The sequence below is a fragment of the Erpetoichthys calabaricus genome, chromosome 10, assembly GCF_900747795.2.
Source record: "Erpetoichthys calabaricus chromosome 10, fErpCal1.3, whole genome shotgun sequence".
Taxonomy (NCBI): Eukaryota; Metazoa; Chordata; class Cladistia; order Polypteriformes; family Polypteridae; genus Erpetoichthys; species Erpetoichthys calabaricus.
The window spans coordinates 53,796,399-53,819,317 of NC_041403.2; the positions used below are offsets into that span (position 1 = coordinate 53,796,399).

General features: G+C 38.4%; 1 protein-coding gene across 2 annotated transcripts in view; it reads left to right on the forward strand.

Moving 5' to 3' along the window:
• Nucleotides 1-22,919, forward strand: part of LOC114658379 (zinc finger protein GLIS1) — a 399,488-nt gene that overhangs the window by 271,323 nt on the left and 105,246 nt on the right. For both annotated transcript variants that reach the window (XM_051932942.1, XM_051932943.1), the window contains exon 4: nucleotides 10,914-11,075. In XM_051932942.1, coding sequence (XP_051788902.1) covers nucleotides 10,914-11,075 — 162 coding nt within the window. The remainder of the gene's footprint in view (nucleotides 1-10,913; nucleotides 11,076-22,919) is intronic.

Here is a 22,919-nt window from a genome sequence, read left to right on the forward strand (position 1 = left end):
GAGTCATATATTGGCATTTGTTTGTAATTTCAGTTTTTCAGTTATTACGAATCATTTTTTATCTTTCCATTGCCAAAATTTTTCTCTGAGGGCACCACCATTTTGTACTGCTGTCCTCAAGATGTGATGATGATTGCTATGGAGCGTGGTGGAGCGTTATCCTCATCAGAGCCCCACTTTAAAGAATGATGAATGTTGGATGTACAAACATTCAAGTTTTGCAGATCATTAAATAAAAACTCTTTATACATGTGAATAGTCTTGATTTTTGGCTTCTCTTTCTTACTTTGATTCTTGGTTTATTTTTTTGATGAGATGAAGGACAGGCATGATTCTTAGTTACAACTTCTAGCTTGCTTAACATGTTTTCTCCTAGTCACTTCCATTCATTCTGTTTTCCTTTCCTAGTGTGAGGCATAATGGCGTAATGGCCACAGTATTTGCAATGTAAGATGCCATCTTAAGTGGATGCACTTTCTGTACAAACAGAGTCCCAGTCATTAATTGCAGGCCAGCTCAGAGTCCCTAATCTACCTGACCCATGCAAACACAGAGAGCAGATGCAAAATCCACACCAGAATTAAAGGAGCTGTGGTGTAGAAAATCTAGCGGCAGTGCTGCCATTCTGTCCTAGAGGTTCCCGTCAATTCATTTAATTACTAGATAGTATACTTGCAGATTTTATTTTTTATTGCAGTAAATTAAACAAATACATATTTTATTGGTTTGTTTCTAATGTTTTGATTACTTGGGAGTTGGCGTTTCAACTGCAAAACCTATGGTGACGCAGGCTGGCATCCCCAGCATCCCGTAAAACGTATTTATGTTTAGTCTGTCTCTTCATCTAGGATTGCCCTACAGCAACAAAAAGTTATTCATTCTTTCAAAAAAAAATGCTTTTAAGTTATGTTGCCATGCCATTTATTTATGTGTCCACAGGAAATGTAAATTAGAGGATACGATTTTGTTTCTGCACGTAAAATGTTAAATTGAGCTCTTCTTAAAATTTTCGTAACAGCTCTATTTACTAAGACATTTAGAGGGTGGTCCCATTCCCTCAGGTGCAGCCTTGAATGAAAAGAAATTTTAACTATACACCCGTGTGATACATATTATGAATTATAAAGTAAACTGTTTCTTTGAACACTCAATTTGGAGGTCACTACTCTGATGTTTCAGTATGTAAATGAAAATAATGCCTCTGTACTGGCATTAATGTACTCGATATAGAAGGGAAAAAGTAAAACACTTGGCAGCAGCATATTGAGACTAATAGCTGCCATTAAATGTTTAACACATCATGTTCTATGTGGGCCATATTTTTATTTTGTTGCAGACAAAGCTGAAGGAGCACAAAAGAGTCATTAAATCATCTATTTTAAAGGTATTATTATTGCATATTTGGCTGACATCTTTGTCCAAGGTGACTTACAAGGTCAGAAAACTTTATAAGTGTTTACAGGTGTGGCAGGCTGGATAAGTGATTTACTCAGGGATACACAGTGACATGGCGGTGGAGACAGAACAGCAGCCTGGGAATTTAAAGTTCAGCGTCTTAGTGACTAAATCATACTCTGTTACATGAGCAGACCATCTGCACTTCTTTTTCATTTCAGTGTTGCTTTATCACTATATTCGCTTTCTATTATCATAAGCCATTTTTGCAGTTAAATATTTAAATTAAGATTGGTTTCTGAACAGCAAAATGCTTGTGAATGATTAAATCACCTGTTCCCCAAATTTTAACCACAAAATCATTTCAGTTGCCTTGTGTTTTCGCAAAGATAAACAAGTTAGTCGCCCTTCCCTCTGACTTACCATTCACGAATAAAAATAATTCTCAGCGGTGCCTATGATATCTATTAAGAAAAGATCCGACTACAACCCATTCAACCCCTTGATATATAATAACCCAGTATGGATGGCACACTCTCACCAGGAATGGATGGGGGATCATGGGGTGAGGAGCTTGTTGACGGCAGAGATCCGCCACTGAATTAAGTGAAGTATCAATTAGCATCTGGCCTAGTCAAGGAGATGGGATATGTTTTCTGAAAGCTGAAGATATTGTTGAAGAGAAGCCTTGCCAAAGGCTAACCACATCATATGACTCCCACATCATACGAAAGAAGGTGCCAGTGGTTCTCTTCAAGCATAGAATGTAATTGGGGTTAATAGCAGTGCCCATTTAGACATGCCTCAAAGCAGTGAAACAAGTTCTGTGAAACAAATTCAAATTGACCAGTTGGTGGTCATGGTTTTTAGAGGCAAGTCTCAAATTATGCCTAACCATTCCCCAGGATATTCCTTCACCAACCAGGGATATGTCTTTGTTGCAGGTGGCAGTTCAACATCGGATAATCTTCGTAGGGGTAAATAAACATGCATCAATCAATTTTTGATGTTGATTATTTACTGCAGGGTTACAGGGAGTTGAATTCAACACAGGAACATCATGTGAAAGGTGGGGACAAATACTGAAAGGGACACAAGTCTATCAAAGGTCACTTACACTTGTACTATCCTAATCTTATCCTAATAATAATAAGCTTATCCCAGTAAGCCCCTCTTTCAAATGTAGTGAGAAAATGGAGAAAATGTGAGCTCTGGGAGGACTTTAAGCAGATATTGATCCCAGGTCTCTGGATCTGCTAGGCTAAAGTGTTAACCACTGTACCTCCCTTTATTATTTTTATCTCACTAGTCCAATACTGGGTCACAAGGACGTCAGGCTCAGGCCTTTAGTATTAAGCCTTAATGAGAATAACAGTCCACAGCAAGTTGTGTTCAAGTTAGAGACATCAGATTAGTTGACTTGCATGTCTTTAAGACTTGGGAGGTTAAAGAAGCACCCAGGGGCTTTCCAATACTAACAACAGGCATGTGAAACAGTTTAAAGGTAATAAAGTTTGGTAACATATAATTTGTAATTATTTTTTACCTTTTCACCTTTCCACTTTCTCATTCAGGTAACACTGGGTATCTCAACTAATAAAATGCATATGTAATAGTGGAGTACATCAAATCCTTTTTTATCAACAGCTTTTTAGAGCATCTATGAGTTAAAAACAGAACCCAAAATAGGCTTGTGATGACTATAATGGCTATCACAGATGGCAGATTCCAACTGTCAGTTGATGTCCTGTTGTTAGTTGTTGGATGATGATGCTCTGTGGCTAATTGTAGTTCACATTTCTTAAACATAACACCTTTGAAAGAAGTGTCTAATCTATATACTGTATATAAAAGTCAATGTATATGTGTTTATGTATATATGTTCCAGCATCACTTCAGAATGGCTGTAGCGATTTTCATGAAATTTGGTACACATGTTTCTCATTGGTCGACTACAAATACTGTAGGGTGAAATCAACCCTAACCCACCCCCTTCTGTGGGGGGGTGATCTTACGGTCTTGTACACATGTGTATTCCTTGTGAATTTCCCCTTGGGATTAATAAAGTATCTATCTATCTATCTATCTATCTATCTATCTATCTATCTATCTATCTATCTATCTATCTATCTATCTATCTATCTATCTATCTATCTATCTATCTATCTATCTATCTATCTATCTATCTATCTACATGTTATCATCCAGTTGACACTCGGAACGACCATCAGAGGGTGAACTGGAGATGACTGCCAGCATTCTTTATGTTTGAGCACCACCGTACCCGTGTTGCTTTTGAAATTAAACAGAGTTGGCCGGTTCCGATCTTTTGATTTATTAGCACAGTCTATTCCCTGTGCAGAGTATAACAGATGTATCTTCTTCAGTTTACTCACCTGATAGGGTTGTAGTACCTGCAGATTAAATCCTGTTTATAAATAACTCCTTGTGGAGTCTGACTTGTTTCCTCCTTCTAAACTTAATCTGTTTAGTCAACTAATCTCTAATGTGAAGTTTACCATGACCTATGGTGTCAGGTGTAAGTTCACAAAAGTGTGTTAACTCCATCCATTTTGAGATCACCCATAGTTCATTTCAAGCTAGCCTCATACCAAAACATAATCCCCATTATTATTGAGTGCCAGGCAGAATCCAATCTTGGGTCATGTGGCAGTCCATCACATGGCACAGTCAAGCATACACTCAAATTTTCATATACTAACCCACTTTACTGTTGTCAGTTATCCTAACACAGACATTTTTGGGATGCTGAGAAAGCCAATGGTTGACTGGCTAAGACTGAATTTTTAACCTTAAGGTTGCTCATTTAGTCACCACTTTTATACAGTTAACCTTCCTGCAAACCTGCTGATACCTCAGTTGTATAGAAGAGAGGTAAAAAAAATTAAAATGCATAATATTTATTTAACTCCTTTAGACAAGAATGAACCCAGAAGACACACCATAGAATTCAAATAACTGAAATAAGGTGGCTAATTAAATAGTAACATAAAGAAGCAAACAATAAACATACTGGCTTTGTAGTTTCAATTGCTTTCTTTCTCATGGCCCATTTAAGTCAGAGACTGAGTGTTCTTATTTGGTTACTTCTGGTGCCCTCAGAAACACTTCTAGCTCGATCCCTTTGTGAGGGACTCCATGTCAAAGCTTCCTTTGGTAGAACCTTTTGTCTTTGCAAGCCTCCAGGAGTCTGTAAAGGCACAACTTAAGGTGCTCTACTGCCGCCATATGTGTTAACCCTCAGACTATAAATGATATTCATCTGCCTTTGGCCCTGTTCATGTCTTATTGCTATAAGGTATAAATTTACTAGTGTGATAGACAAATAGTCAGAGGCAGAAAAAGGTTTGGGGATGGCCACCCCGTATACTGAAAATCATGCAGCATTACAAAAAAACACATCTTTACAAATGGAGTTCAAAATGAAAGTGGCTAACAAAAATGTTTCTGTGGTTAATATATTGCACAAGCCGGAAGAAGTTGGTTCTGGAACGGATAGGACGTCATTAGAGGGTGCTGGAAGTGATGTCATCAGTGGGTGGGTCACAGGTGGTGCTACTGGGAGGTACGGTCTTCACTCGATCTGCAGAGGGACAAATAGAGAGAGTATTAGAAGGCAGCGCCAACCCCTGGTCCGATGGAGAAATTACACAATTTGATCCTATAAATTGTCATCCATGCGCATGTGTGTGACACTAGACACAGGAACATTTCATTTGGCCTCAGGTGGAACAACTTAAGTATACATAAGTGGACTGCATTTAACTCTTAGTGCTGCTGCTAATGGTGCACAGGACCATTTAGATATAAAGTTGCAAAAATAACTGAATACCCATAAAATCATCTGTTTTCGGTTTTTGTTTCCAATTATCTTACAGGATTTTATCTCACTGACAATGAAACACTTATAAAGCAGTACAACAAGCACATGTCACGACACAGAAAAGCTGCCCGCTAACCTAAACTGTGTCATTAAAGCAGCAGGACACTGACATTTGGATGCCTTGCCTTCATGACACAGAATTATTGAAAGCACATTTTTCTAGCATTTGTACTTTTAAAATGTCACAGCAACAAATAACAAATAACCAAAAAATAAAAGAAAAACTACCAGTATATTTTACTAATTTATCAATTTCTAACAGCACAAAAAGACCCAGTTCTCCCTTTTAAGCCTGCTATATGACAGTAAATCATTTTAATACTGACTTTATACAGTAACTGCTGTGTCAGGCTATTATGCTTAAACTACTGGATTATAGGCATGTTAGCCTGACCGACTGTAGCAGTAATAAATTCATTTTAAAAAATGATTTACTGATCATCAACATGGACTGTCAATTTATTATGGACATCCCACAGTTAATGAGCAAGATACGGTAACTAATTCATACTCCCAAAATTATGAACTCAGTTACAGTCAAACATCAAGTTTCTGTTTTTTGTAAATTATATTTTATATGTAAGCCATGTGAAAAATTTTTTGACTTGTTTGAAGTTGCTCCATATGTAGAACTTGTATCAATGGCTATGCCTCTAACATGGCCATGACGACACTACAGCCACCAGTTGGTTTCCGACTGTGTCACCATGAGGACCACAAGACTCCAGTCATAGCATTGTTGCTATGGTGTTCTTTTTTAACCATTCATGTTATTTGTTTGGATCTTTTTTTCTTGCTTATGGAGTCTCCGTTTTTTTACTGGACTACAGTAACAAACAAACACTTCTTAGCATTGTTCATTGTGATTTGGAAACTTTGATTTACATTGAAGCACTGCTTACAGGCGAATATCAGAGCAGCAGGAAAAATAGATGTCATGCAAGGTGAACCAGTGCCAAAAAAGAAATCAAAACTAAAATATGAGTATAAGAGGAGGAACAAAGTATTACCAGCACCCAACTGCCTTTCCTTCAGGACATATATAACACTCGCTGCCATAGAAAACCAAACAGTATTGTAAAAGATCTCAGCCATCATGCGCAGTCCACCTCCTTTCTCCCCATTTCTGGCAAATGTGACAGGACCAGTGACACTCGTAGACAGTTTCTATCCACAGGTCATAAGGTTACTGAGCAGCCAGTCATAGCAACAGATACTGTATATGTTCTTCTCATAATAACAAATAATGCACATATTCTTGCATACATGCAGCATATTGTCACGCATATGCGGCAGAGGGTTGCCTTCTGGGCTCATCAGAGGTAAGCACTAGCACTTCTGGACATGAGAGGGCACTGTCGCTGCCAGTATCACCTCTTTTTCCAGTGAAGGCAGCTAACTCCATTTCTTCTGACTCAGCAACTTTAAAGCCTTGATGCTCCCTAAAGGGGTCATCCAATTTTGGGAAGAGACGACTGCTGGATGGAGCTCCAGTCTAACACATGTGATCACTCCACTGTGCCTTGAATCACTTTGACCAGAGCAGGCGATGCTGCCTTCTTTTGTTTTGTTGTCAATTACTCCAATGTGCACCTGTTTATTCTGTTAAACTACTTAGTTATTCAAAGGGGCAACCCATTTGGTGCCCAAAAATTGCTTTGTTGTGTCCCCTTTGGTCGATGATGACACTATAAAATATATATTATACACAATTGTATACATATATGTTGCATTCTATGTATATTTTTTACATCAGTGTTTTGTTAGTTGTATTACTGTCACTATACTATGATATACAAGTAAGAATTTCATTATGCTATGTTTACATGATAATAAACTTGAAGTATAACTTAGGAAAAGCCAGTAAAAACAGCAATGGATTTCACAGTAAATTCATCTATATGCTGTACATAGGTAAACATTGAAATATCAATGACGTCTGTATAAACACTTTGTTTATATCTGGAATTGGGCTGACAGTCAAGTTCTGGTTTCTAGTATAGGTGGATTTAGAAATGCTAGTACATTTGGAAGAGCAAAACATTTGCCATCTGCATAGGTCATAGCCCTTTGGCACAGTTCTGGAGGCTTTCAAGGATCATCAAAGTATGATTTTGTGCTAGCTGTAGTGCTAGAACTTTCCCCCATAAAAGCATTTCCTGTCATTTGTCACCAATACTACCACAAATATTGACATTTGTGTTGTTGAAAATATCCTTAGGTGCAGTGCTTACCTCTTGGTCCTGTTTGGGCCTGGATTTGAATGCTGGCCTTTTGGGGTTTTTAATTACTTGGCTTTGTCTTGATGGATGTTCTCCCACATCCCAAATATGTGCACATTTGATTAACTGGCTTCTCCAAACTGACCAGAGTGAGTTTGTGCAATTTATAATCTCAGAACTGATTTTAAAAAATGCTCTTATTTAGTGAGATCAACCATTTTGGATGTCTAGCTTGATCTTAAGTCCTCTTTCATTCTAGTGTTATGTGTCTGCCATGTTCAAATTGCACTGCTAGGGTTTAAGAGTCAGGGACAGTAAAAAAAAAAGAAAATATATATACATAATCCTTTTTCTCCCTTTCCTTTGCTTTTTTACTATGTATAATAAAAAATCACTATGGCAATAGACTGTGTAAAAACATTTTTGACATGTACTGTTTTTACAGAACTTCATGTACTTTTTTATAGTGTTAATATGAAGTCAGTGATCCGTGTCTGTTCTTTTTTATTAAAACCATTTTATGTTTGTTTTTTGATTTTTTTTTATACAGTACTTCTAAGTTCGTAATCTTCCAAAGTATCAGATTTGAGGTATTCAACTTGTTTGTAGTTTATGCCATGCTGGGTTGGCACCCAGCCTTTCTTCAGTTTCAGGTACATTGTTATAGAAAGTGTCCCTGCTCCATCTGATTCCCTGCAGTATAATATTTTTTACAATAAATTATGATCAGTCTATTTGTAAGTAATGGTAGAGAGCAATGGAGAGACTGATAAAAGAATACATGAGACTGAAGTTTGGTGTGTCATTTATTTTTTATTGTGTAAAGAAATGAAATATTCAGACTTCAGGTGTCAAAAGGATAAAATGAGAATCAATGGCTAAAATATTTGATCTTACACTTCAGTCTGATTTAAGGACGTCATTATGCACCATCTTAAGAGTGAAAATGGTGTATCATACCAGTACCAAAATGAATTCTTGAAACATCTTCAACAAGAGCTATTTTCTATTAATCTTGAAGGAGCTATGAAGACATTCATAAAGCTCTGGGAAATTTTTTGACCATAATGTAGTGTCCAAATACAAAAAAAACAATGGAAATGTGGACATCCCAGCAAAAACGTCTCCAAGAGGAAGGCATAAAATGTTAAATGAATGTACAAAGTACTAACTTCTGGGAGTGTGCCAGGCCCTCAAGATTCAGCAGACATCAGTTTTTATGATTCTACCATTAGAAAGACAATGCAGGAAAATGTTAAAAATCAACAGAGCAACAATGCAATAACACTCTCAACAAGTCCTTGCCAGAATGTGCCTGGATGATCCTTGAGTGTTGGTGCAATGTTGTTTGAATAGATTCAACAAGGTTCTAATTTTATGACCACCATTAGCCCTATTATATCTGGAGAAAGGTTCTATTCAATAAGGGCGCGCACAAAAAGGCGACCTTCAAAAGGGCGACCTCAATTGGGCGCGGAGAATAAAGGCGCACGTAAATAAAGGCTACCTTCAAAAGGGCGACCTCAATTGAGTGCCGAATAAAGGCGCCCGCAAATATAGGCGAGCTTCAAAAGGGCGACCTCAATTGAGCACGGCAAATAAAGGCAGAGCAGAGCCTTACTGAGCTGCGTCTTGAACAGCTCGTTGCAGGTCAGCTTATTCCAAAGCCAAGGAAGACCTACAGAGACACTTCGGAGCGAATTAAATTAAATGTCCTTGATTATGCTAATAGACCGCATCTCGAATATCTACATGGCATTGCACATAATCTACAGCTTCAAGTGTAACTTGCTTTCACCTTTTTATACATTCAGTCATTGCCTTAATCTAATTTTCTGTAATTTGAAAACAACGAAATATAGAGAGCTTTAGAAATAGTTCGTTAGAAGTAGTTCGTTAGAAGTTCATGCATTAATTAATTGGATGTTTTAATATTCTTGCTTTTACCTTTTTATACGTTCAATCATTGCCTTTATCTAATAAATTTTCTGTAATAATTTTGTTACGTTTGCCTTTATTCGCTGCGCCCAATTGACGTCACCCTTTTGAAGCACTCCTTTATTTATTCGTGCAGTTATTCGGTGCTCAATTGAGGTCGCCCTTTTGAAGCTCGCCTTTATTTACGCGCGCCTTTATTCGGTGCTCAATTGAGGTCGCCCTTTTGAAGATCGCTTTTATTTATGTGCGCTTTTATTCGCCACGCCCAATTGAGGTCGCCTTTTTGAAGGTCGCCTTTTTGTGCGCGCCCTTATTGACGGATACCCTGGAGAAAAGCAAATGGTGGTGGAAGTGATGGTATGGTAATCTGGGGTTAGGGTGCTGCATCACAACCTGGATGACATATTATCGTTGAAGGAGCCACAACTTAAACCCATCCATCCTTACATCCATGAGCTAAAGCTGAAGTGCACCCGAGTGACAGAGTAATATAATTAACTGAAATACAATCTATATCAGAAGAGTAAAAAAAAAGAAATGTAGAGCTTTTGGAATGGGCTGGTTGAAGGCCAGACCTAAACCACTTTGCACTGTTGTAGAAGCATGTCAGATGGGTAGTTCATGCTCACAAACCCACAAATATCAGTGACTTGAAGGAGTTTTGCAGTTAGAAGTGGATGAAAAACCCTGCAAATCCCTGCAGATTTTTTTTTGTTTTTTCTGTCCTCCCGGCCATTGGACCTTACTTTATTCTTTGTTATTTAGTATTGCCTAATTTTATTTTTTATAAACTTTTCTTTCTTCATCTTGTAAAGCACTTTGAGCTACATCATTTGTATGATAATGTGCTATATAAATAAATGTTGTTGTTGCTGTTGTTGAAAGGAATCCTCTGGTCACAGTTATTCCCTGCTAAAGATGTGCTAACCAGTTATGGTATCAAGTCGCAAGGGGATATCTGGTAATGCATGGCTGTCTTTAATAAAGAAATGAATTATCTTTCACACTTTTTGTGTTAGTTATTTACAGTATTCACGGTCCCATTTATATAATAATATGTTTTGGTTGAATAGTTGATAACTTTAACTGTGAAAATATTCAATAATTAAATGGGGACAAAAGCCTATTAAATGGCTTTAATAGGCCATTTGAGAAAGGCCTTTGAGAAGATAATAAATAAACAGATCAGTTGCTAAGCTGAATAACTTGTGTGTCCCACACACCAGTAATATGCTCAATGACTTTGTAAAAAGGTGACAGAATTCATTTCGTACCATTCGTATCTTTGGTGTCACTGAGAAATTTTAAGTTACTGGCACAGAATTTTCTGTTCACACAGGAACAAAGTGAATAAAGTGAACTGAGTTTGCATAGTTTTCTTTCAGAAAGCAGAAGGCAACAATTAATTCATCCTCTGCTAGGTGATTTTAATTTTTCTCTTAATTTTATTCCAGTTTGAAGGCTGCAATAAGGCATTTTCTCGGCTTGAAAACCTCAAGATCCACCTGCGGAGCCACACTGGGGAGAAACCGTACATCTGCCAACACCCAGGCTGCCAGAAAGCTTTCAGCAACTCAAGTGATCGGGCAAAACATCAGCGCACACACCTGGACACTGTAAGCCTATAGAAACTGAACTAAGTACTCGTATGGGAAAAATCTGAATTAAATATTGTATATACTGTATACATTTAAATACATGCATATATATATATATATACTGTATACATTTAAATAAATGCATATATATATATACTGTATACATTTAAATACATACATATATATTTTTTTTTTCTTCTTTCTATTTAGCTCTCATTTCTTAGAGTCCTGAACTCTAGAGTAGCAGCTTCTATTTCTAAAATTCATTCATTATAACTTACAGTATGTTTTTTTATTTAATTAGAACATTAGAACATTCAACAATGTTAACAAGAACGGGCCATTTAGCCCTACAGGCTTGTCCACTCTATTCACCTAGATTGTCTAGAATAACATCATGTTGAAATTTGAAGCTCCCTAAAGTCCTACCTTCTACTCCACTACTTTGTAATTTACTCCATGTGTCTAACATTCTCTGTGCAATGTCTATGGTTCTCTGTGTCAGAAATAGTCATTTTCAATTTGACATTTCATATTAACAGTTTGACACTTCTAAAAATGCAATTCATCCGTTTTATGAACCTGCATCTTCAAGAGAATCACGGGTAGGCTGAGCCAATCTGAGCAGCTTGATTCAGTGGAGAAGCCATCCTTGTCCTAGGGCATTCTCATGCACATACCCATACTTCCCACTGTCAAACCACCATATGGTACTAATTAGCCAGACACACGTGTATCGGATAAGGGAGTAGCACTAACCACTGCATCATGTCATCTGTTCAGATTTTTTGATGTCTGTAATTAGCTTTAAGATATCATAATGTAATTATGGGTCTGTTGTAAAATAGTCATAGTTCATTATGAAATTTCTGAAATGCACTTACCCAGTTTAAATTCCATATCCCAAAAACACAAAGATTAGGATATTTTGAGACCCTCATTTGAACCTGCATGACTCAGTCTATTTGTGTTTGTATGTCCAGAGTTGGTTCCTTTCTTATGTCCTGTGCTGCCAAATAGGCTTCAGTTCCATGTAACTGGATTATGTGGTTCAATGATTGATAGATGGATGTCCTGTGCATTTTAGAATAAACCATATTGAAGTCATACTTTAAAATCTTTAATCATTTACACCCTTAATATTAAGAAATCCCAAAATGAGTGATAGTTGCCTCTCAATATATTTTAATATGCATATTCCAAAGAAAAAATACCTCATTTGCAGATATTGATAACTGAGTTCATTTTCTGTCCATTTCATGGTAATTCATCCAGGTTCATATTATGGGACACACTACTCTAATATGAGCCTGGCTATGCTGTCCTTTCTGGCAATCAGCTTGTGCATAATCAGCCTTGACATGCACAAAAAGGTTTGGGGCAGCCACCTGTATACTTGAGATTTGGTTGTGAAAAGAGAAAATAGCTTGCACAGTTGTATACAGATTGAGTCCAAAACAGAACTGATTAACAGAGGAAAGATGGTGGGGTTTTCAGGTCAGTCAGGGGAAGTGATGTCATCTGGTCCAGAATTGGAAGTGACGTCATTGGCCTGGAACCGGAGATGATGTTGTTGGACTCAGGCAGAATTTCCCATGTTTGATCTGCAGGAATAACAGAGAAAGAATTATTGCCCTTAATCTCCCCCTGAACTGGCATGGAATTACCTTCTTTTGAGCCCTTTAGCTATCTTCCATGTACACCTGTGTGACAAGGTTTATATACTAGAATCCTTCATTCTAGCAAACCTATGATAAAAGCAATGCCACATTCCTCCAACAGAAAATAATGATTGATGTTTCTTAGTTGTTTGCACAGAATTGTTAGGAAATCCAATGGCATAGCCTCTAGATTAATCTTAAAATAATCTGAATTAAATGAAGGTCTATTATGAAATAATTTTGAATAAGAACAGTATTTCTTAATCTATCTATTTATCTATCTACTGTATCTGCTGGTGAGAAATGACAACAGAACAGTAGAACTGATTCATGCTGAAGTGACAAGAAGGGTATGATGCAGTCTGATGGTGCTAGTTATATGTTTTGGTATATTTTTATGACACACTATGCATCCCTTAGCATATTAAAGTATCACCTGAATGCCACACAATGACCAATCACCAATGTCATTGGTGTATCAGTTGTGATAGATATTTTCTGCATGTCTTAATGCTGTCCTCTTGGGGTTCTCTGTCCACAGAAATTTTTATTCAGGTCCTCTGCCAAACCGACGGCCAGAGTATCCTCCCGACTACGCCACTGTGACAGATAGGGACGCTATCACTCCCTTGAACCCTCGGATCAGACACCAGACACCAGTTAAATGTCGAATTATTGTTTATTTTATAATAATAATGTGCACCAAGCACCCTCCACTCCACAATACTCATAAATCAATACACAATACAATAATCAATCCTCCACTCCCAGACACGTTGCCACCCTGCCTCCCGACTCAGCTCGTCCGTCTGGGATTTCCCAGAGTCATTTATAGTCCTTGACCCGGAAGTGCTTCTGATCCCTCAGTCCATGTGACTTCCCAGCACTTCCGGGTCAGGTGAAAACTCTACTTCTTCATCCCAGAAGTACGTCATTTCCTCTGTCGCTGTGACTAAGACGTACTTCCGGGTTATAGGGAAAATACAAGTTCCTCTTCCTTCCTGCAGCATCCCCTGGAGGTTCCCATGGTATCCAGCAGGGCTGTGATGTAAAACTCCACTGTCCATGATGCACTGCTGGAACTTGGGGCACCTCTATGTTGCAAGAAGGGCTCCACCTGGCAGCCTGGGGGTATTGGCCGGGATGAATGGCAGGCCATATCCCACACAGTCTATGAATGGGCTTTTTCAGCAGAATAATGGTCAATGTGTCAAGGCTGTTACAAATTTCATGGAATGTTTCTAAGGACATGACAGTGAGACTGGAAAATGGAGAGTTCCCCAGTCAACAGATTTCAATCCAGTTGAGCATTAATTGAATTAGGTACAGTGCCTATAAAAAGTACCCACTTCCTTGGATGTTTTTACATTTTATTACTATATAGCATTGAATTACAGAGGATTTAATTTGGCTTTTTAGATATTGAACAATAGGAAAAGAATTTAATGTCAATTTGAAAACCTAGCTCTACAAAGTGGTCTAATTAATTTCAAGTATAAAACACAAAATGATTGCATAAGAATTCACCCCTTTAATATGACAACACTAAATCATCACTGGTTCAGCCAACTGGTTTTAGAAATCATGTAATTAAATCAGTGGGGATCACTTGGCTAGGGTTTCAGTTGATTGTAGTATAAATGCACCTTAAATGGTGATTAAAACAGCACAAGTCGGGGGATGGAGACAAGAAAAATACCCAAATCACCGAATATCCCTTGGAGTCCAGTTAAATTAAGAATCATTAAGAAAAGGAAAGAGTATGGAAAAGCTATAAATCTCTCTAAATCAGGCCATCCATAAAAACATTGTGATCACACAAGAAGAAGACTAGTGAAAGCTCTGAAGGAGTTACAGGCTACAGTGGATGAAACTGGAGAGACTGTGTAGACAATAAATGCTGCCTGGGTGCTTCACCGGTCATTGCAAAGAGAAAACCACTGTTAAAAAACACACATGATATCTCAGCTAGAGTTTGCCAGAAGGCATAGTCAGGTGTAAGAAGGCTCTCTGTTCTGACGAAACCCAAATTGAGCCTTTAGGCCATCAGACTAAATGCTTGGGATAAGCCAAACACCTCACATTACCAGTGAGGCATGGTAGTGGTCATCATTCACCAGGGATGCTTTTCTGCAGCAGGCCCTGGAAAGCTTGTCAGGGTAGAGGGTAAGAAGAATGCAGCAAAATACATAGAAATCCTGGAGGAAAAGCTGATGCAGTGTGCAAAAACCTGTGCCTTGGATGAAGATTCACTCACAATCTTCATGTAACCTGACAGTTGGAGCAGTTTTGCAAAAAAAAGTGGAGGTGTCCAGATATGCAAAGCTGATGGAGATGAGACCTGTATACTGAGACTCAAGGCCGCCATGGCTGCCAAAGGTGCATCTACTAAATACTGACTTGAAGGAGGCGAATGCTTATGCAAGCAATTATTTTTTGTTTTATGTTTGTACTTCATTTAGGCAACTTTTAAATGTTAAAAAATCCAAATTAAGTCCACTGTTGTTCAATGTTGTATAACAAAAAAATGTAAAAACTTCGAAAGGATTTCTTTTTATAAGCACTGTCATTCAGAGCAGAGGTTCACCATCAGTTAATCTGTCAAGGCTGTGGGATCCATTGAGCTGAGATAGGTCAGCTTGCCACTGTTACCCCTCTGAGCCTTTGTTTGGTTCATGTTACAATAAATGTGCAAGCTTTTCTGAGAGCAAATGGAGGACTAGCTCACAATCAGGTAGACTTATCTCTTCAGGTGGCCACTCGTCAATGTACTTCTCTTCTAACAGAACCTTTATTACAATGAGTAACCCCTGCTTGGTTATTTAATAAAGTCAGAAATTTTCTTTTTCTTATCTTGCAAAATTGTTCTTTGATTTTATTTATTTGATGCAAAGTCTAGGTTCTGAAAGTTCTGCAAAGGAAATGTTTTATCATTAAATTTATTTTATTCTCATTATAATGTGACATTAGTATGATCTCAAGCTACCAGTATTGAATTTTAATGTTTCTTAAACTGGACGTCAGCTACAGTGGGACTTTACTGTAATCTTTCCTATTCTTTCCTTTAGGTTCTCTGCATTTTAGAAGTTCCCAGTCGTCAATGTCTTCAGGCTTGTCACTTTCTCTTTTAATTCCATGTATCCTCCTTTCTGCATCCTCCAGTCCAGTATCATCACTTCTGGTCTCCTTCTTGTCTTTTCCCTTTCCGGTGAGGCTTCTCTGATGTCTCTAAAATCTTTCCTAGTGTGCCAACTAATTTGATGCTAATGTAAACTTTTCATATTTCTTTATTACTGAATGGTTTTCAATATAAAATCTTAAAAAATGAACAGGGTGCGAAACAACAGATGTGATCTGCCCTAAGGGCCAAGAACTGGTTTATTGCACGTAAATTTAGATGTTTGCAGCTTCATTTTAACCTACACTGGGTAGGGGAAGTGGGCAGCTTTCACATCCATACCTGTTTTTTTACTAAGCCACCTTACATGTAGTGCCACATGAGCTGTGCGCTCATTTTTTTAAAACTCAGTAATGAGTTTTCAATCCAGTATCAGGAACATTGCTGCCCAGCTTGTGTTTGGGGTTACCATTTATAACCTGAGAAGAAACTTCAGGAGCTGCGTGATCACATTTCAGATGTCAGTCAAATCAGTAGAATTACTGGTCAAATAATGAAAGTTCCAACCATTCCTGTCAAGAAGGGATTGAAATCATGACTGGGCGACTGGCCGAACAACAGCAACTGCTATACTGAAGCCACATTTTGCTGTGCTTGATATTCACATTTTCAAGCCAGGAATGGTTTTACTTTAATGTTTTTTTTTTTTTAACACATCTAATAATTTTTTTCTCTTTTTTGCACAGCATGGCATTAAGGAATGCATAATGTACATTAGGTTTAAAAAATAAACAAATCAGAAGAGGTAGCCAGTCACTTTTTCCAAACCTCACGACTCCTACAATAACAGTGTCTTATTTACAGAGAAGTCAAACTGAGTAACTCATACTTCTTAAAGCTGTAGTATCCACTTTCACTTTAATGACTGCCCGTTTTTCGTCAAAAAAAGAAAATAATAATAAAATAATATATAAAATCACAGTAGAGCTACCAGCACTTATTATATGATTGGGTAACCCTTAATCCCTCATTTTGCTGTCTGAGCTTATTGTTCTTTCGAGCTGAGAATATCAGCCTCTAGAGAGTATCAGTCCGTCAGCCCGTCTTTATATTGGGTGGCGTCTTTTATACTGAATAATGAATGTGGACATAAAATGACTTTAGAAATGAAATGAGAAGACAACTGAAGCACAATGGTGAATGGTGGCATTATATATTGTACAATATTTAAATATATATTTACATGCTTAATATAATATAGTCGACAGGACACAGTTGTGTGTGTTTTCAGCTTGTGAAATGACCCTTTCAATATATGTTAGAAGTCTAAAAACTCTTGTTTTATTTTGTTACCTAAGCTATACTGTTCATTTTCTAAATATACTAGCCAACCTGCGGCGTAGCATACGCCGCATAATTATGTATTGATGGGTGAACACTTCCTGAAAGACACAGTTGTCCAAATGGGGTTGGTTTTGAGGATACGACTGTAGGTGAATGAAAAGATGGAACTCTGGAGAGGGCAACATACAATACAGCGTTTTACATGCTGCATACAGCGATTCACATCGAAGCATAGACACTGCTAAGACCATGGGATACCCCTCGCAAACTGTTTTACATGCTGCATACAGCGATTAACATCCGTGACAAATATGATTCTTCTTAGATGGTCCTGTCGCGTCCACCCTCGCTCTCGAAGCATACACACTGCCTGGTCATGTTCCCGCTCACAAGAGCAACTAACAGAGACCTGCCCACCAACTGTAAGACCATGGGATACCCCTCGCAAACTGTTTTACACGCCGCATACAGCGATTCACATCCACGACAAACATGCTTCTTCTTATGGGGTGGGTTTGAGGATACGACTGTAAGGGAACTCTGGAGAGAGCAACATACAATTGTCCGTGACTGAAAACTTGAGGACCGCCGCCGCGCACCCACCTCCCAGAGCGAGGGACGAGGCTGGACGGCAGTCGCGCGCGGAGGGCAGAACGGGGTGGGAGGGGAAGGACGCCCAGTGAGGATGATGTATTGATGGGTGAACAGTCATCTCTTAGTCATCGTTCAGTACGCACTGCCTGCTCATGTGCCCGCCCCCAACTCCTCACCTGAATTGCTTTAGTCTGTGTAGAGTCCACATGCACTTGTGAGTCTCGTTGACTATTCATTTTCCAAACACCGCCTCAGTCGGTTTCGCATCTGCTACAGTCCACATGCACCTCTGAGCCACGTTAACTTTTCATTGTTCTGTTTGTCTGGGCCGGGTGAGGTTTCCCGTGTCGAGTCTAATTAAGCCAAAGGCTCCACACCTGGTGGTGCCCTTCCGTCAATTCTTTTAAGTTTCAGCTTTGCAACCATACTCCCCCCGGAACCCAAAGACTTTGGTTGCCCGGTGGATCATGGGAATAATGCCACCAGATTGCCAGTCGGCATCGTTTATGGTCGGAACTACAATGGTATGTGATCGTCTTCAAACCTCCAACTTTCGTTCTTGATTAATGAAAACATTGTCGGCAAATGCTTTCGCTCTCGCGCAAATTGTTGGTGGGCGGGGCTCTGACGTGCGTGTGCCATGGTCGGCTACTTAGTGAATTGTTGGTGGGCGTGGCTGTCTTGCATGCGTCTTGCTTGCCATGGACTTGATGAATTATATATATAGATTATACAACTGAGGACTTCATTAGTTCATTTTAGGTTTCAGGTTGTCTGGCCATCCAGTGCTGATAATTTGACACTTTAAATATGGTGTTATACATATGGGAGGACAGTTACAATTATAGCTTTGGCTATAATGAAAAATAAATATTTAGACTTTCTGTCATTTTAATGTCTTTAGGTAGACAGGCAGACAAACAGTTGAAATAACATTGCATAATATTCTCAAGCACATGTAATCCAGCTGAGGATCATGGAGGTGACAGCAGTTGTGAACAAGGCAGCAACCTGCCCGGCATCGAGCACCACTCCATTTTAGAGAAGAGTCATGTACGTTAAATGAATTAAGATGAGAACAGGCCATTCAGCATAGTATAGCTTGTCAACCCTTATTTATTTAACTGCTGTCAACCTCATTACTTAGTGACCTACTCCACATATCTATGGTAGTCTGTGTAAGGAAACTACATGTAAAGTTAAATAGCCCGAATCCACAGTACTAATTCCTTTCATATCTTAAGAAATTTCAGTCATGTTACTTCTTAATCTCTGTTTTCTTAAACTGGAAAAGTCAAACACCTTCAATCTTCCCTCATAGTTCATACTTCTCAGTCCCAGAATCTGCATAGTCACTCTTCTTTGGACTTTCTCTAGTGCTTCTATGTTTTTTAGTAATTTGGAAACCAAATCTGTATGCTGTACTCCAGGTGAGGCCTCACTAGTGCATTGTAAAGCTTAAGCATAACCTCCCCTTGACTTGCTCTCCACATCTCATGCTAAATGACCTAACATCCGATTAGCCCTCTGTACACTGAATGTGTTGTAGAAATAGAAGACTACACTACAACTTCTGGTTCTTCTCATAAAGTCTACCTTCAAGTTTGAAACTTCCCAGTGTATACTCATATTTAGTGATTTTCTTTCCTACATACACTACTAAACGTTTAAACTTTACCAAACACAGATTTGCCCAATTTTGTATTTTGTCAAGGTCCATTTCTAAAGATTCAGCTGATCCTAGACTCTCTGCCATTCTACTTAGATTGGTATCAAATGTAAACATTATCAGCTTGTTTTTTTATTTTATTTTCAATGTCCTCTATGTATATTATAAAGATCAGCAGCCCAAATACTGATCCCTGGGTGGCAACACTTTTAACCTCAGTCAGTACTGCACATATGTCCACACTGTGTGTTGAGCTCTCACTTCTTTTAGTTTAATCACTATACTTAATTAACATACATAATATTCTCTCTGATTTTTTTCTCATGTTGCTTCCTCATAGAATTCCATCATATTAATGAAACCTTTAATAAATTTTGACCTGCAGTTGTGAGCCAGCAACCCTAACCTCTATGCCGCAATGTCATCCTTTTCCAGTTAATTAATTTGTGTTCCTTAAATAAATAATTTTACATTGGAAGAGTTGACAAAATGTAAGCTGTTAAATCCAAATGACAAACTTAAACCATTAAATAGACTTGTAATTTTTTATATATAATATACATAAAGTTGAAAGAAAAAATTTGTTTTATTTACGTTTTATTGATTCTCAGATATTTTTCAATTTGCTTTTTCTTTTTTTACGATTGTTAAGATCTACGACCCCCACTCACAGATGCACCTCTAGTTTTTTTATTTTTTTATTTTTATATTTTCATATCTCATGCTCCAATTGGACTGTTAAACCGATGTCACATTAGATGACTTCCAGTCATAGGCCATGTCAGACTTGCCAACTGGAGTTTCTAATCTTGTCGCCAGACCATATCAAATACACAACTGAAAATTGCTGGGCATGTTGGATTTACTGTCTATATGCTAACCTTCCAGAACAGTCATTCTTGACCCTTTTTGTGGCAGCCAATAACATGCTGCCTGACAGAAATGAAGGTTTACAGGTATGGTGAGTTCAGCTGCAATCGCTACCCTTTTTTTCTGTCATGGTACGTAAAACCTGACACATAAGACAGATGGCCTTCTCTTCTGTTTGTGAGTCCCAAACACCCACATCCCTTATTTCTTCATTATATGCGTTGTATTTCTGGATGAGCATTCATTGGTTGTCAGCTCTCATGCACACTGAGCCCACCACTACGACGAAAGACAAAATCAATCCTGTTTGATTTTGTCGGTTAGAGACGTGGATTACTTGGGGAGATTTGCTGGGTATGTCACCTTACGTGATGGAACTTCTCAGGAGCTTGCCGCTGTCTCACTTAGATTAAGGAGATAAAGCCTACAACTGAATATTGTTGGAAAAGTCATTAAATGTGACATGGCTTTTAGGGAGATATTGAGTGTGAGCACTCTACATAAAGTGAAAGCAGTCAGTGCAATTTAATAATATTATGTGTTAGCTAATCTTGTATAATATCTTATGTGGGTGGTACAAAGAGATTGTGTGGAGTTTATATGTTCTCCCTGTGTCTCCATGAGTTTTCTCCACCTGTATCACCTAAGATATGCAGGTTGGATTAGTTGGTAATTGTTGGTAATTAGTTGTCTCTCTGGCCCGGAAGTGAGAGGTAGAGTTGGGGTAAGGACTGCATCTCCGAGGATACAGAAGCAAGACCAGCATATTGGCAAAACGAAACCTCTGAAGAAAGACAAAGTCACTTAGCCGCTAATGCACAAGCATTGTGAGCGTGTTGGCAAAATGAAACCTCCTAGGAGAGAGATGTCCAGAGTTGTTCCTTTCAATTACCTGACATCTCTACATTTCAATATTTTTTCTGACAATTTCAATAGTTTTTAGGACCCCGTGCTTTTTATAGCATGGGCTTATGCAGCTTATAATATATTATTTGGTGTGGGAGACACAGCCACTGTTTTCTATGTATTGTGTATCTCTAGTCTCCTATTTTTCCTCTTTTCCTTATTTCCTTTCTCTATCCTTTCTTATTTCTTTGGTCTAAAATATTGAATTGGAGCTGGTAGTGTTTTGGAAGTAAACACCTGACCTAACAACCCAGTCTATAACTTGTGAATTCCAGAGTGAAAGATTTTTAATCATGTTATTATCTGGGTGAACAGGGGGGTACACTGATCCCAATCAGAATATTGAAATATGAGGAAGATTTTCAAATTTTGTGTAAGTAAAGCTAATTGAAATGAGCCACAGAGCAAGTGAGACAAAGCTCTCCACAAAGAACCAACATTTTGTTGGCCAGCACTTGAAAGACTGCCCTCAAGTCAACGTAGGCATTTATTACATTGTATCAGCACTCAGACAGCTAGTTTTAAATTTGCAGCAGTTGGATTAATTGTGCCTATGGAAAGCCATTTGCATTTTCATTCTAGAGAAAGCCAGTCACTTCCCATTTTTAATACGCAAGGTACTCTGATTGTCATCCTTGCCAAGCCTAAAGAAGCTGAAGTCTGTTGATTGCTTCTGTACCCTTTACTAAATTTAGAGGAGGGTTAATGTTGGCAGCACACTGTAAAGGAAGCCCAAGCAAGCCTTCAGCACCAAAATTGCAGTTTCTCTTCCATGGTCTAGGTGGAATCATCACAGCCCACTGGGAAATGGGAAGTTACCCCAGAGATTAGATAGATAGATAGATAGATAGATAGATAGATAGATAGATAGATAGATAGATAGATAGATAGATAGATAGATAGATAGATAGATAGATAGATAGATAGATAGATAGATAGATAGATAGATAGATAGATAGATAGATAGATAGATAGATAGATAGATAGATAGATAGATAGATAGATAGATAGATGCTTTATTAATCCCCAAGGGGAAATTCACATGATTAGACTGAAGAGGTAGAAAGGCAAGTCTGTTTCTGAGACATAACACTAACTGTAGTACAGCAGTTATGGTAAACTGAAAATACACAGCGACAGCCTGAAGGTGTTGCCAAAAAAGCACGGGACTTCAAAGCTACTGGACTAATAGATTCTGAATGTGAAACCATGTAAAATTAGTGTAGAGGATTATTAGGGCTGCTCAGGGAATTCCCTAAGGGTCCGGCAACTAATCAGGAAAGTCGCTTCCACCCGCCGCCTATGAAGAGCCTCGACAAAGCTCCCTTAGTACAAGAAAATAAATGAGCAAAAATCCTGTTAATGTTCACTCAACATTGATGCGTTGTTTTAAATGATGTACTGTTCTAGCAGACATATGAGTTATATGCAGCTTGACTGAAGGGCAGATGTAGTAAATGCTTTTAGTTGTTGGAGGCCATCCAAGAGCAGTGCTGTCACTTATTCTCTCCCATCATGAGCTGCTGGGTCACCGCCAATCAGCCCGTCCACAGGAGAACAGGCACCTGGCCTTTTCTTGAGCAAGTGCTCCCCTCTGCTGTCTTTTAATTTAATGGGGACCTGTTTTATAGTTTGAAAACAAATGAAAGATTTGCATTCTATTGTCCTGAAGACTGATAAAGCAATAACAATGTTTGTGC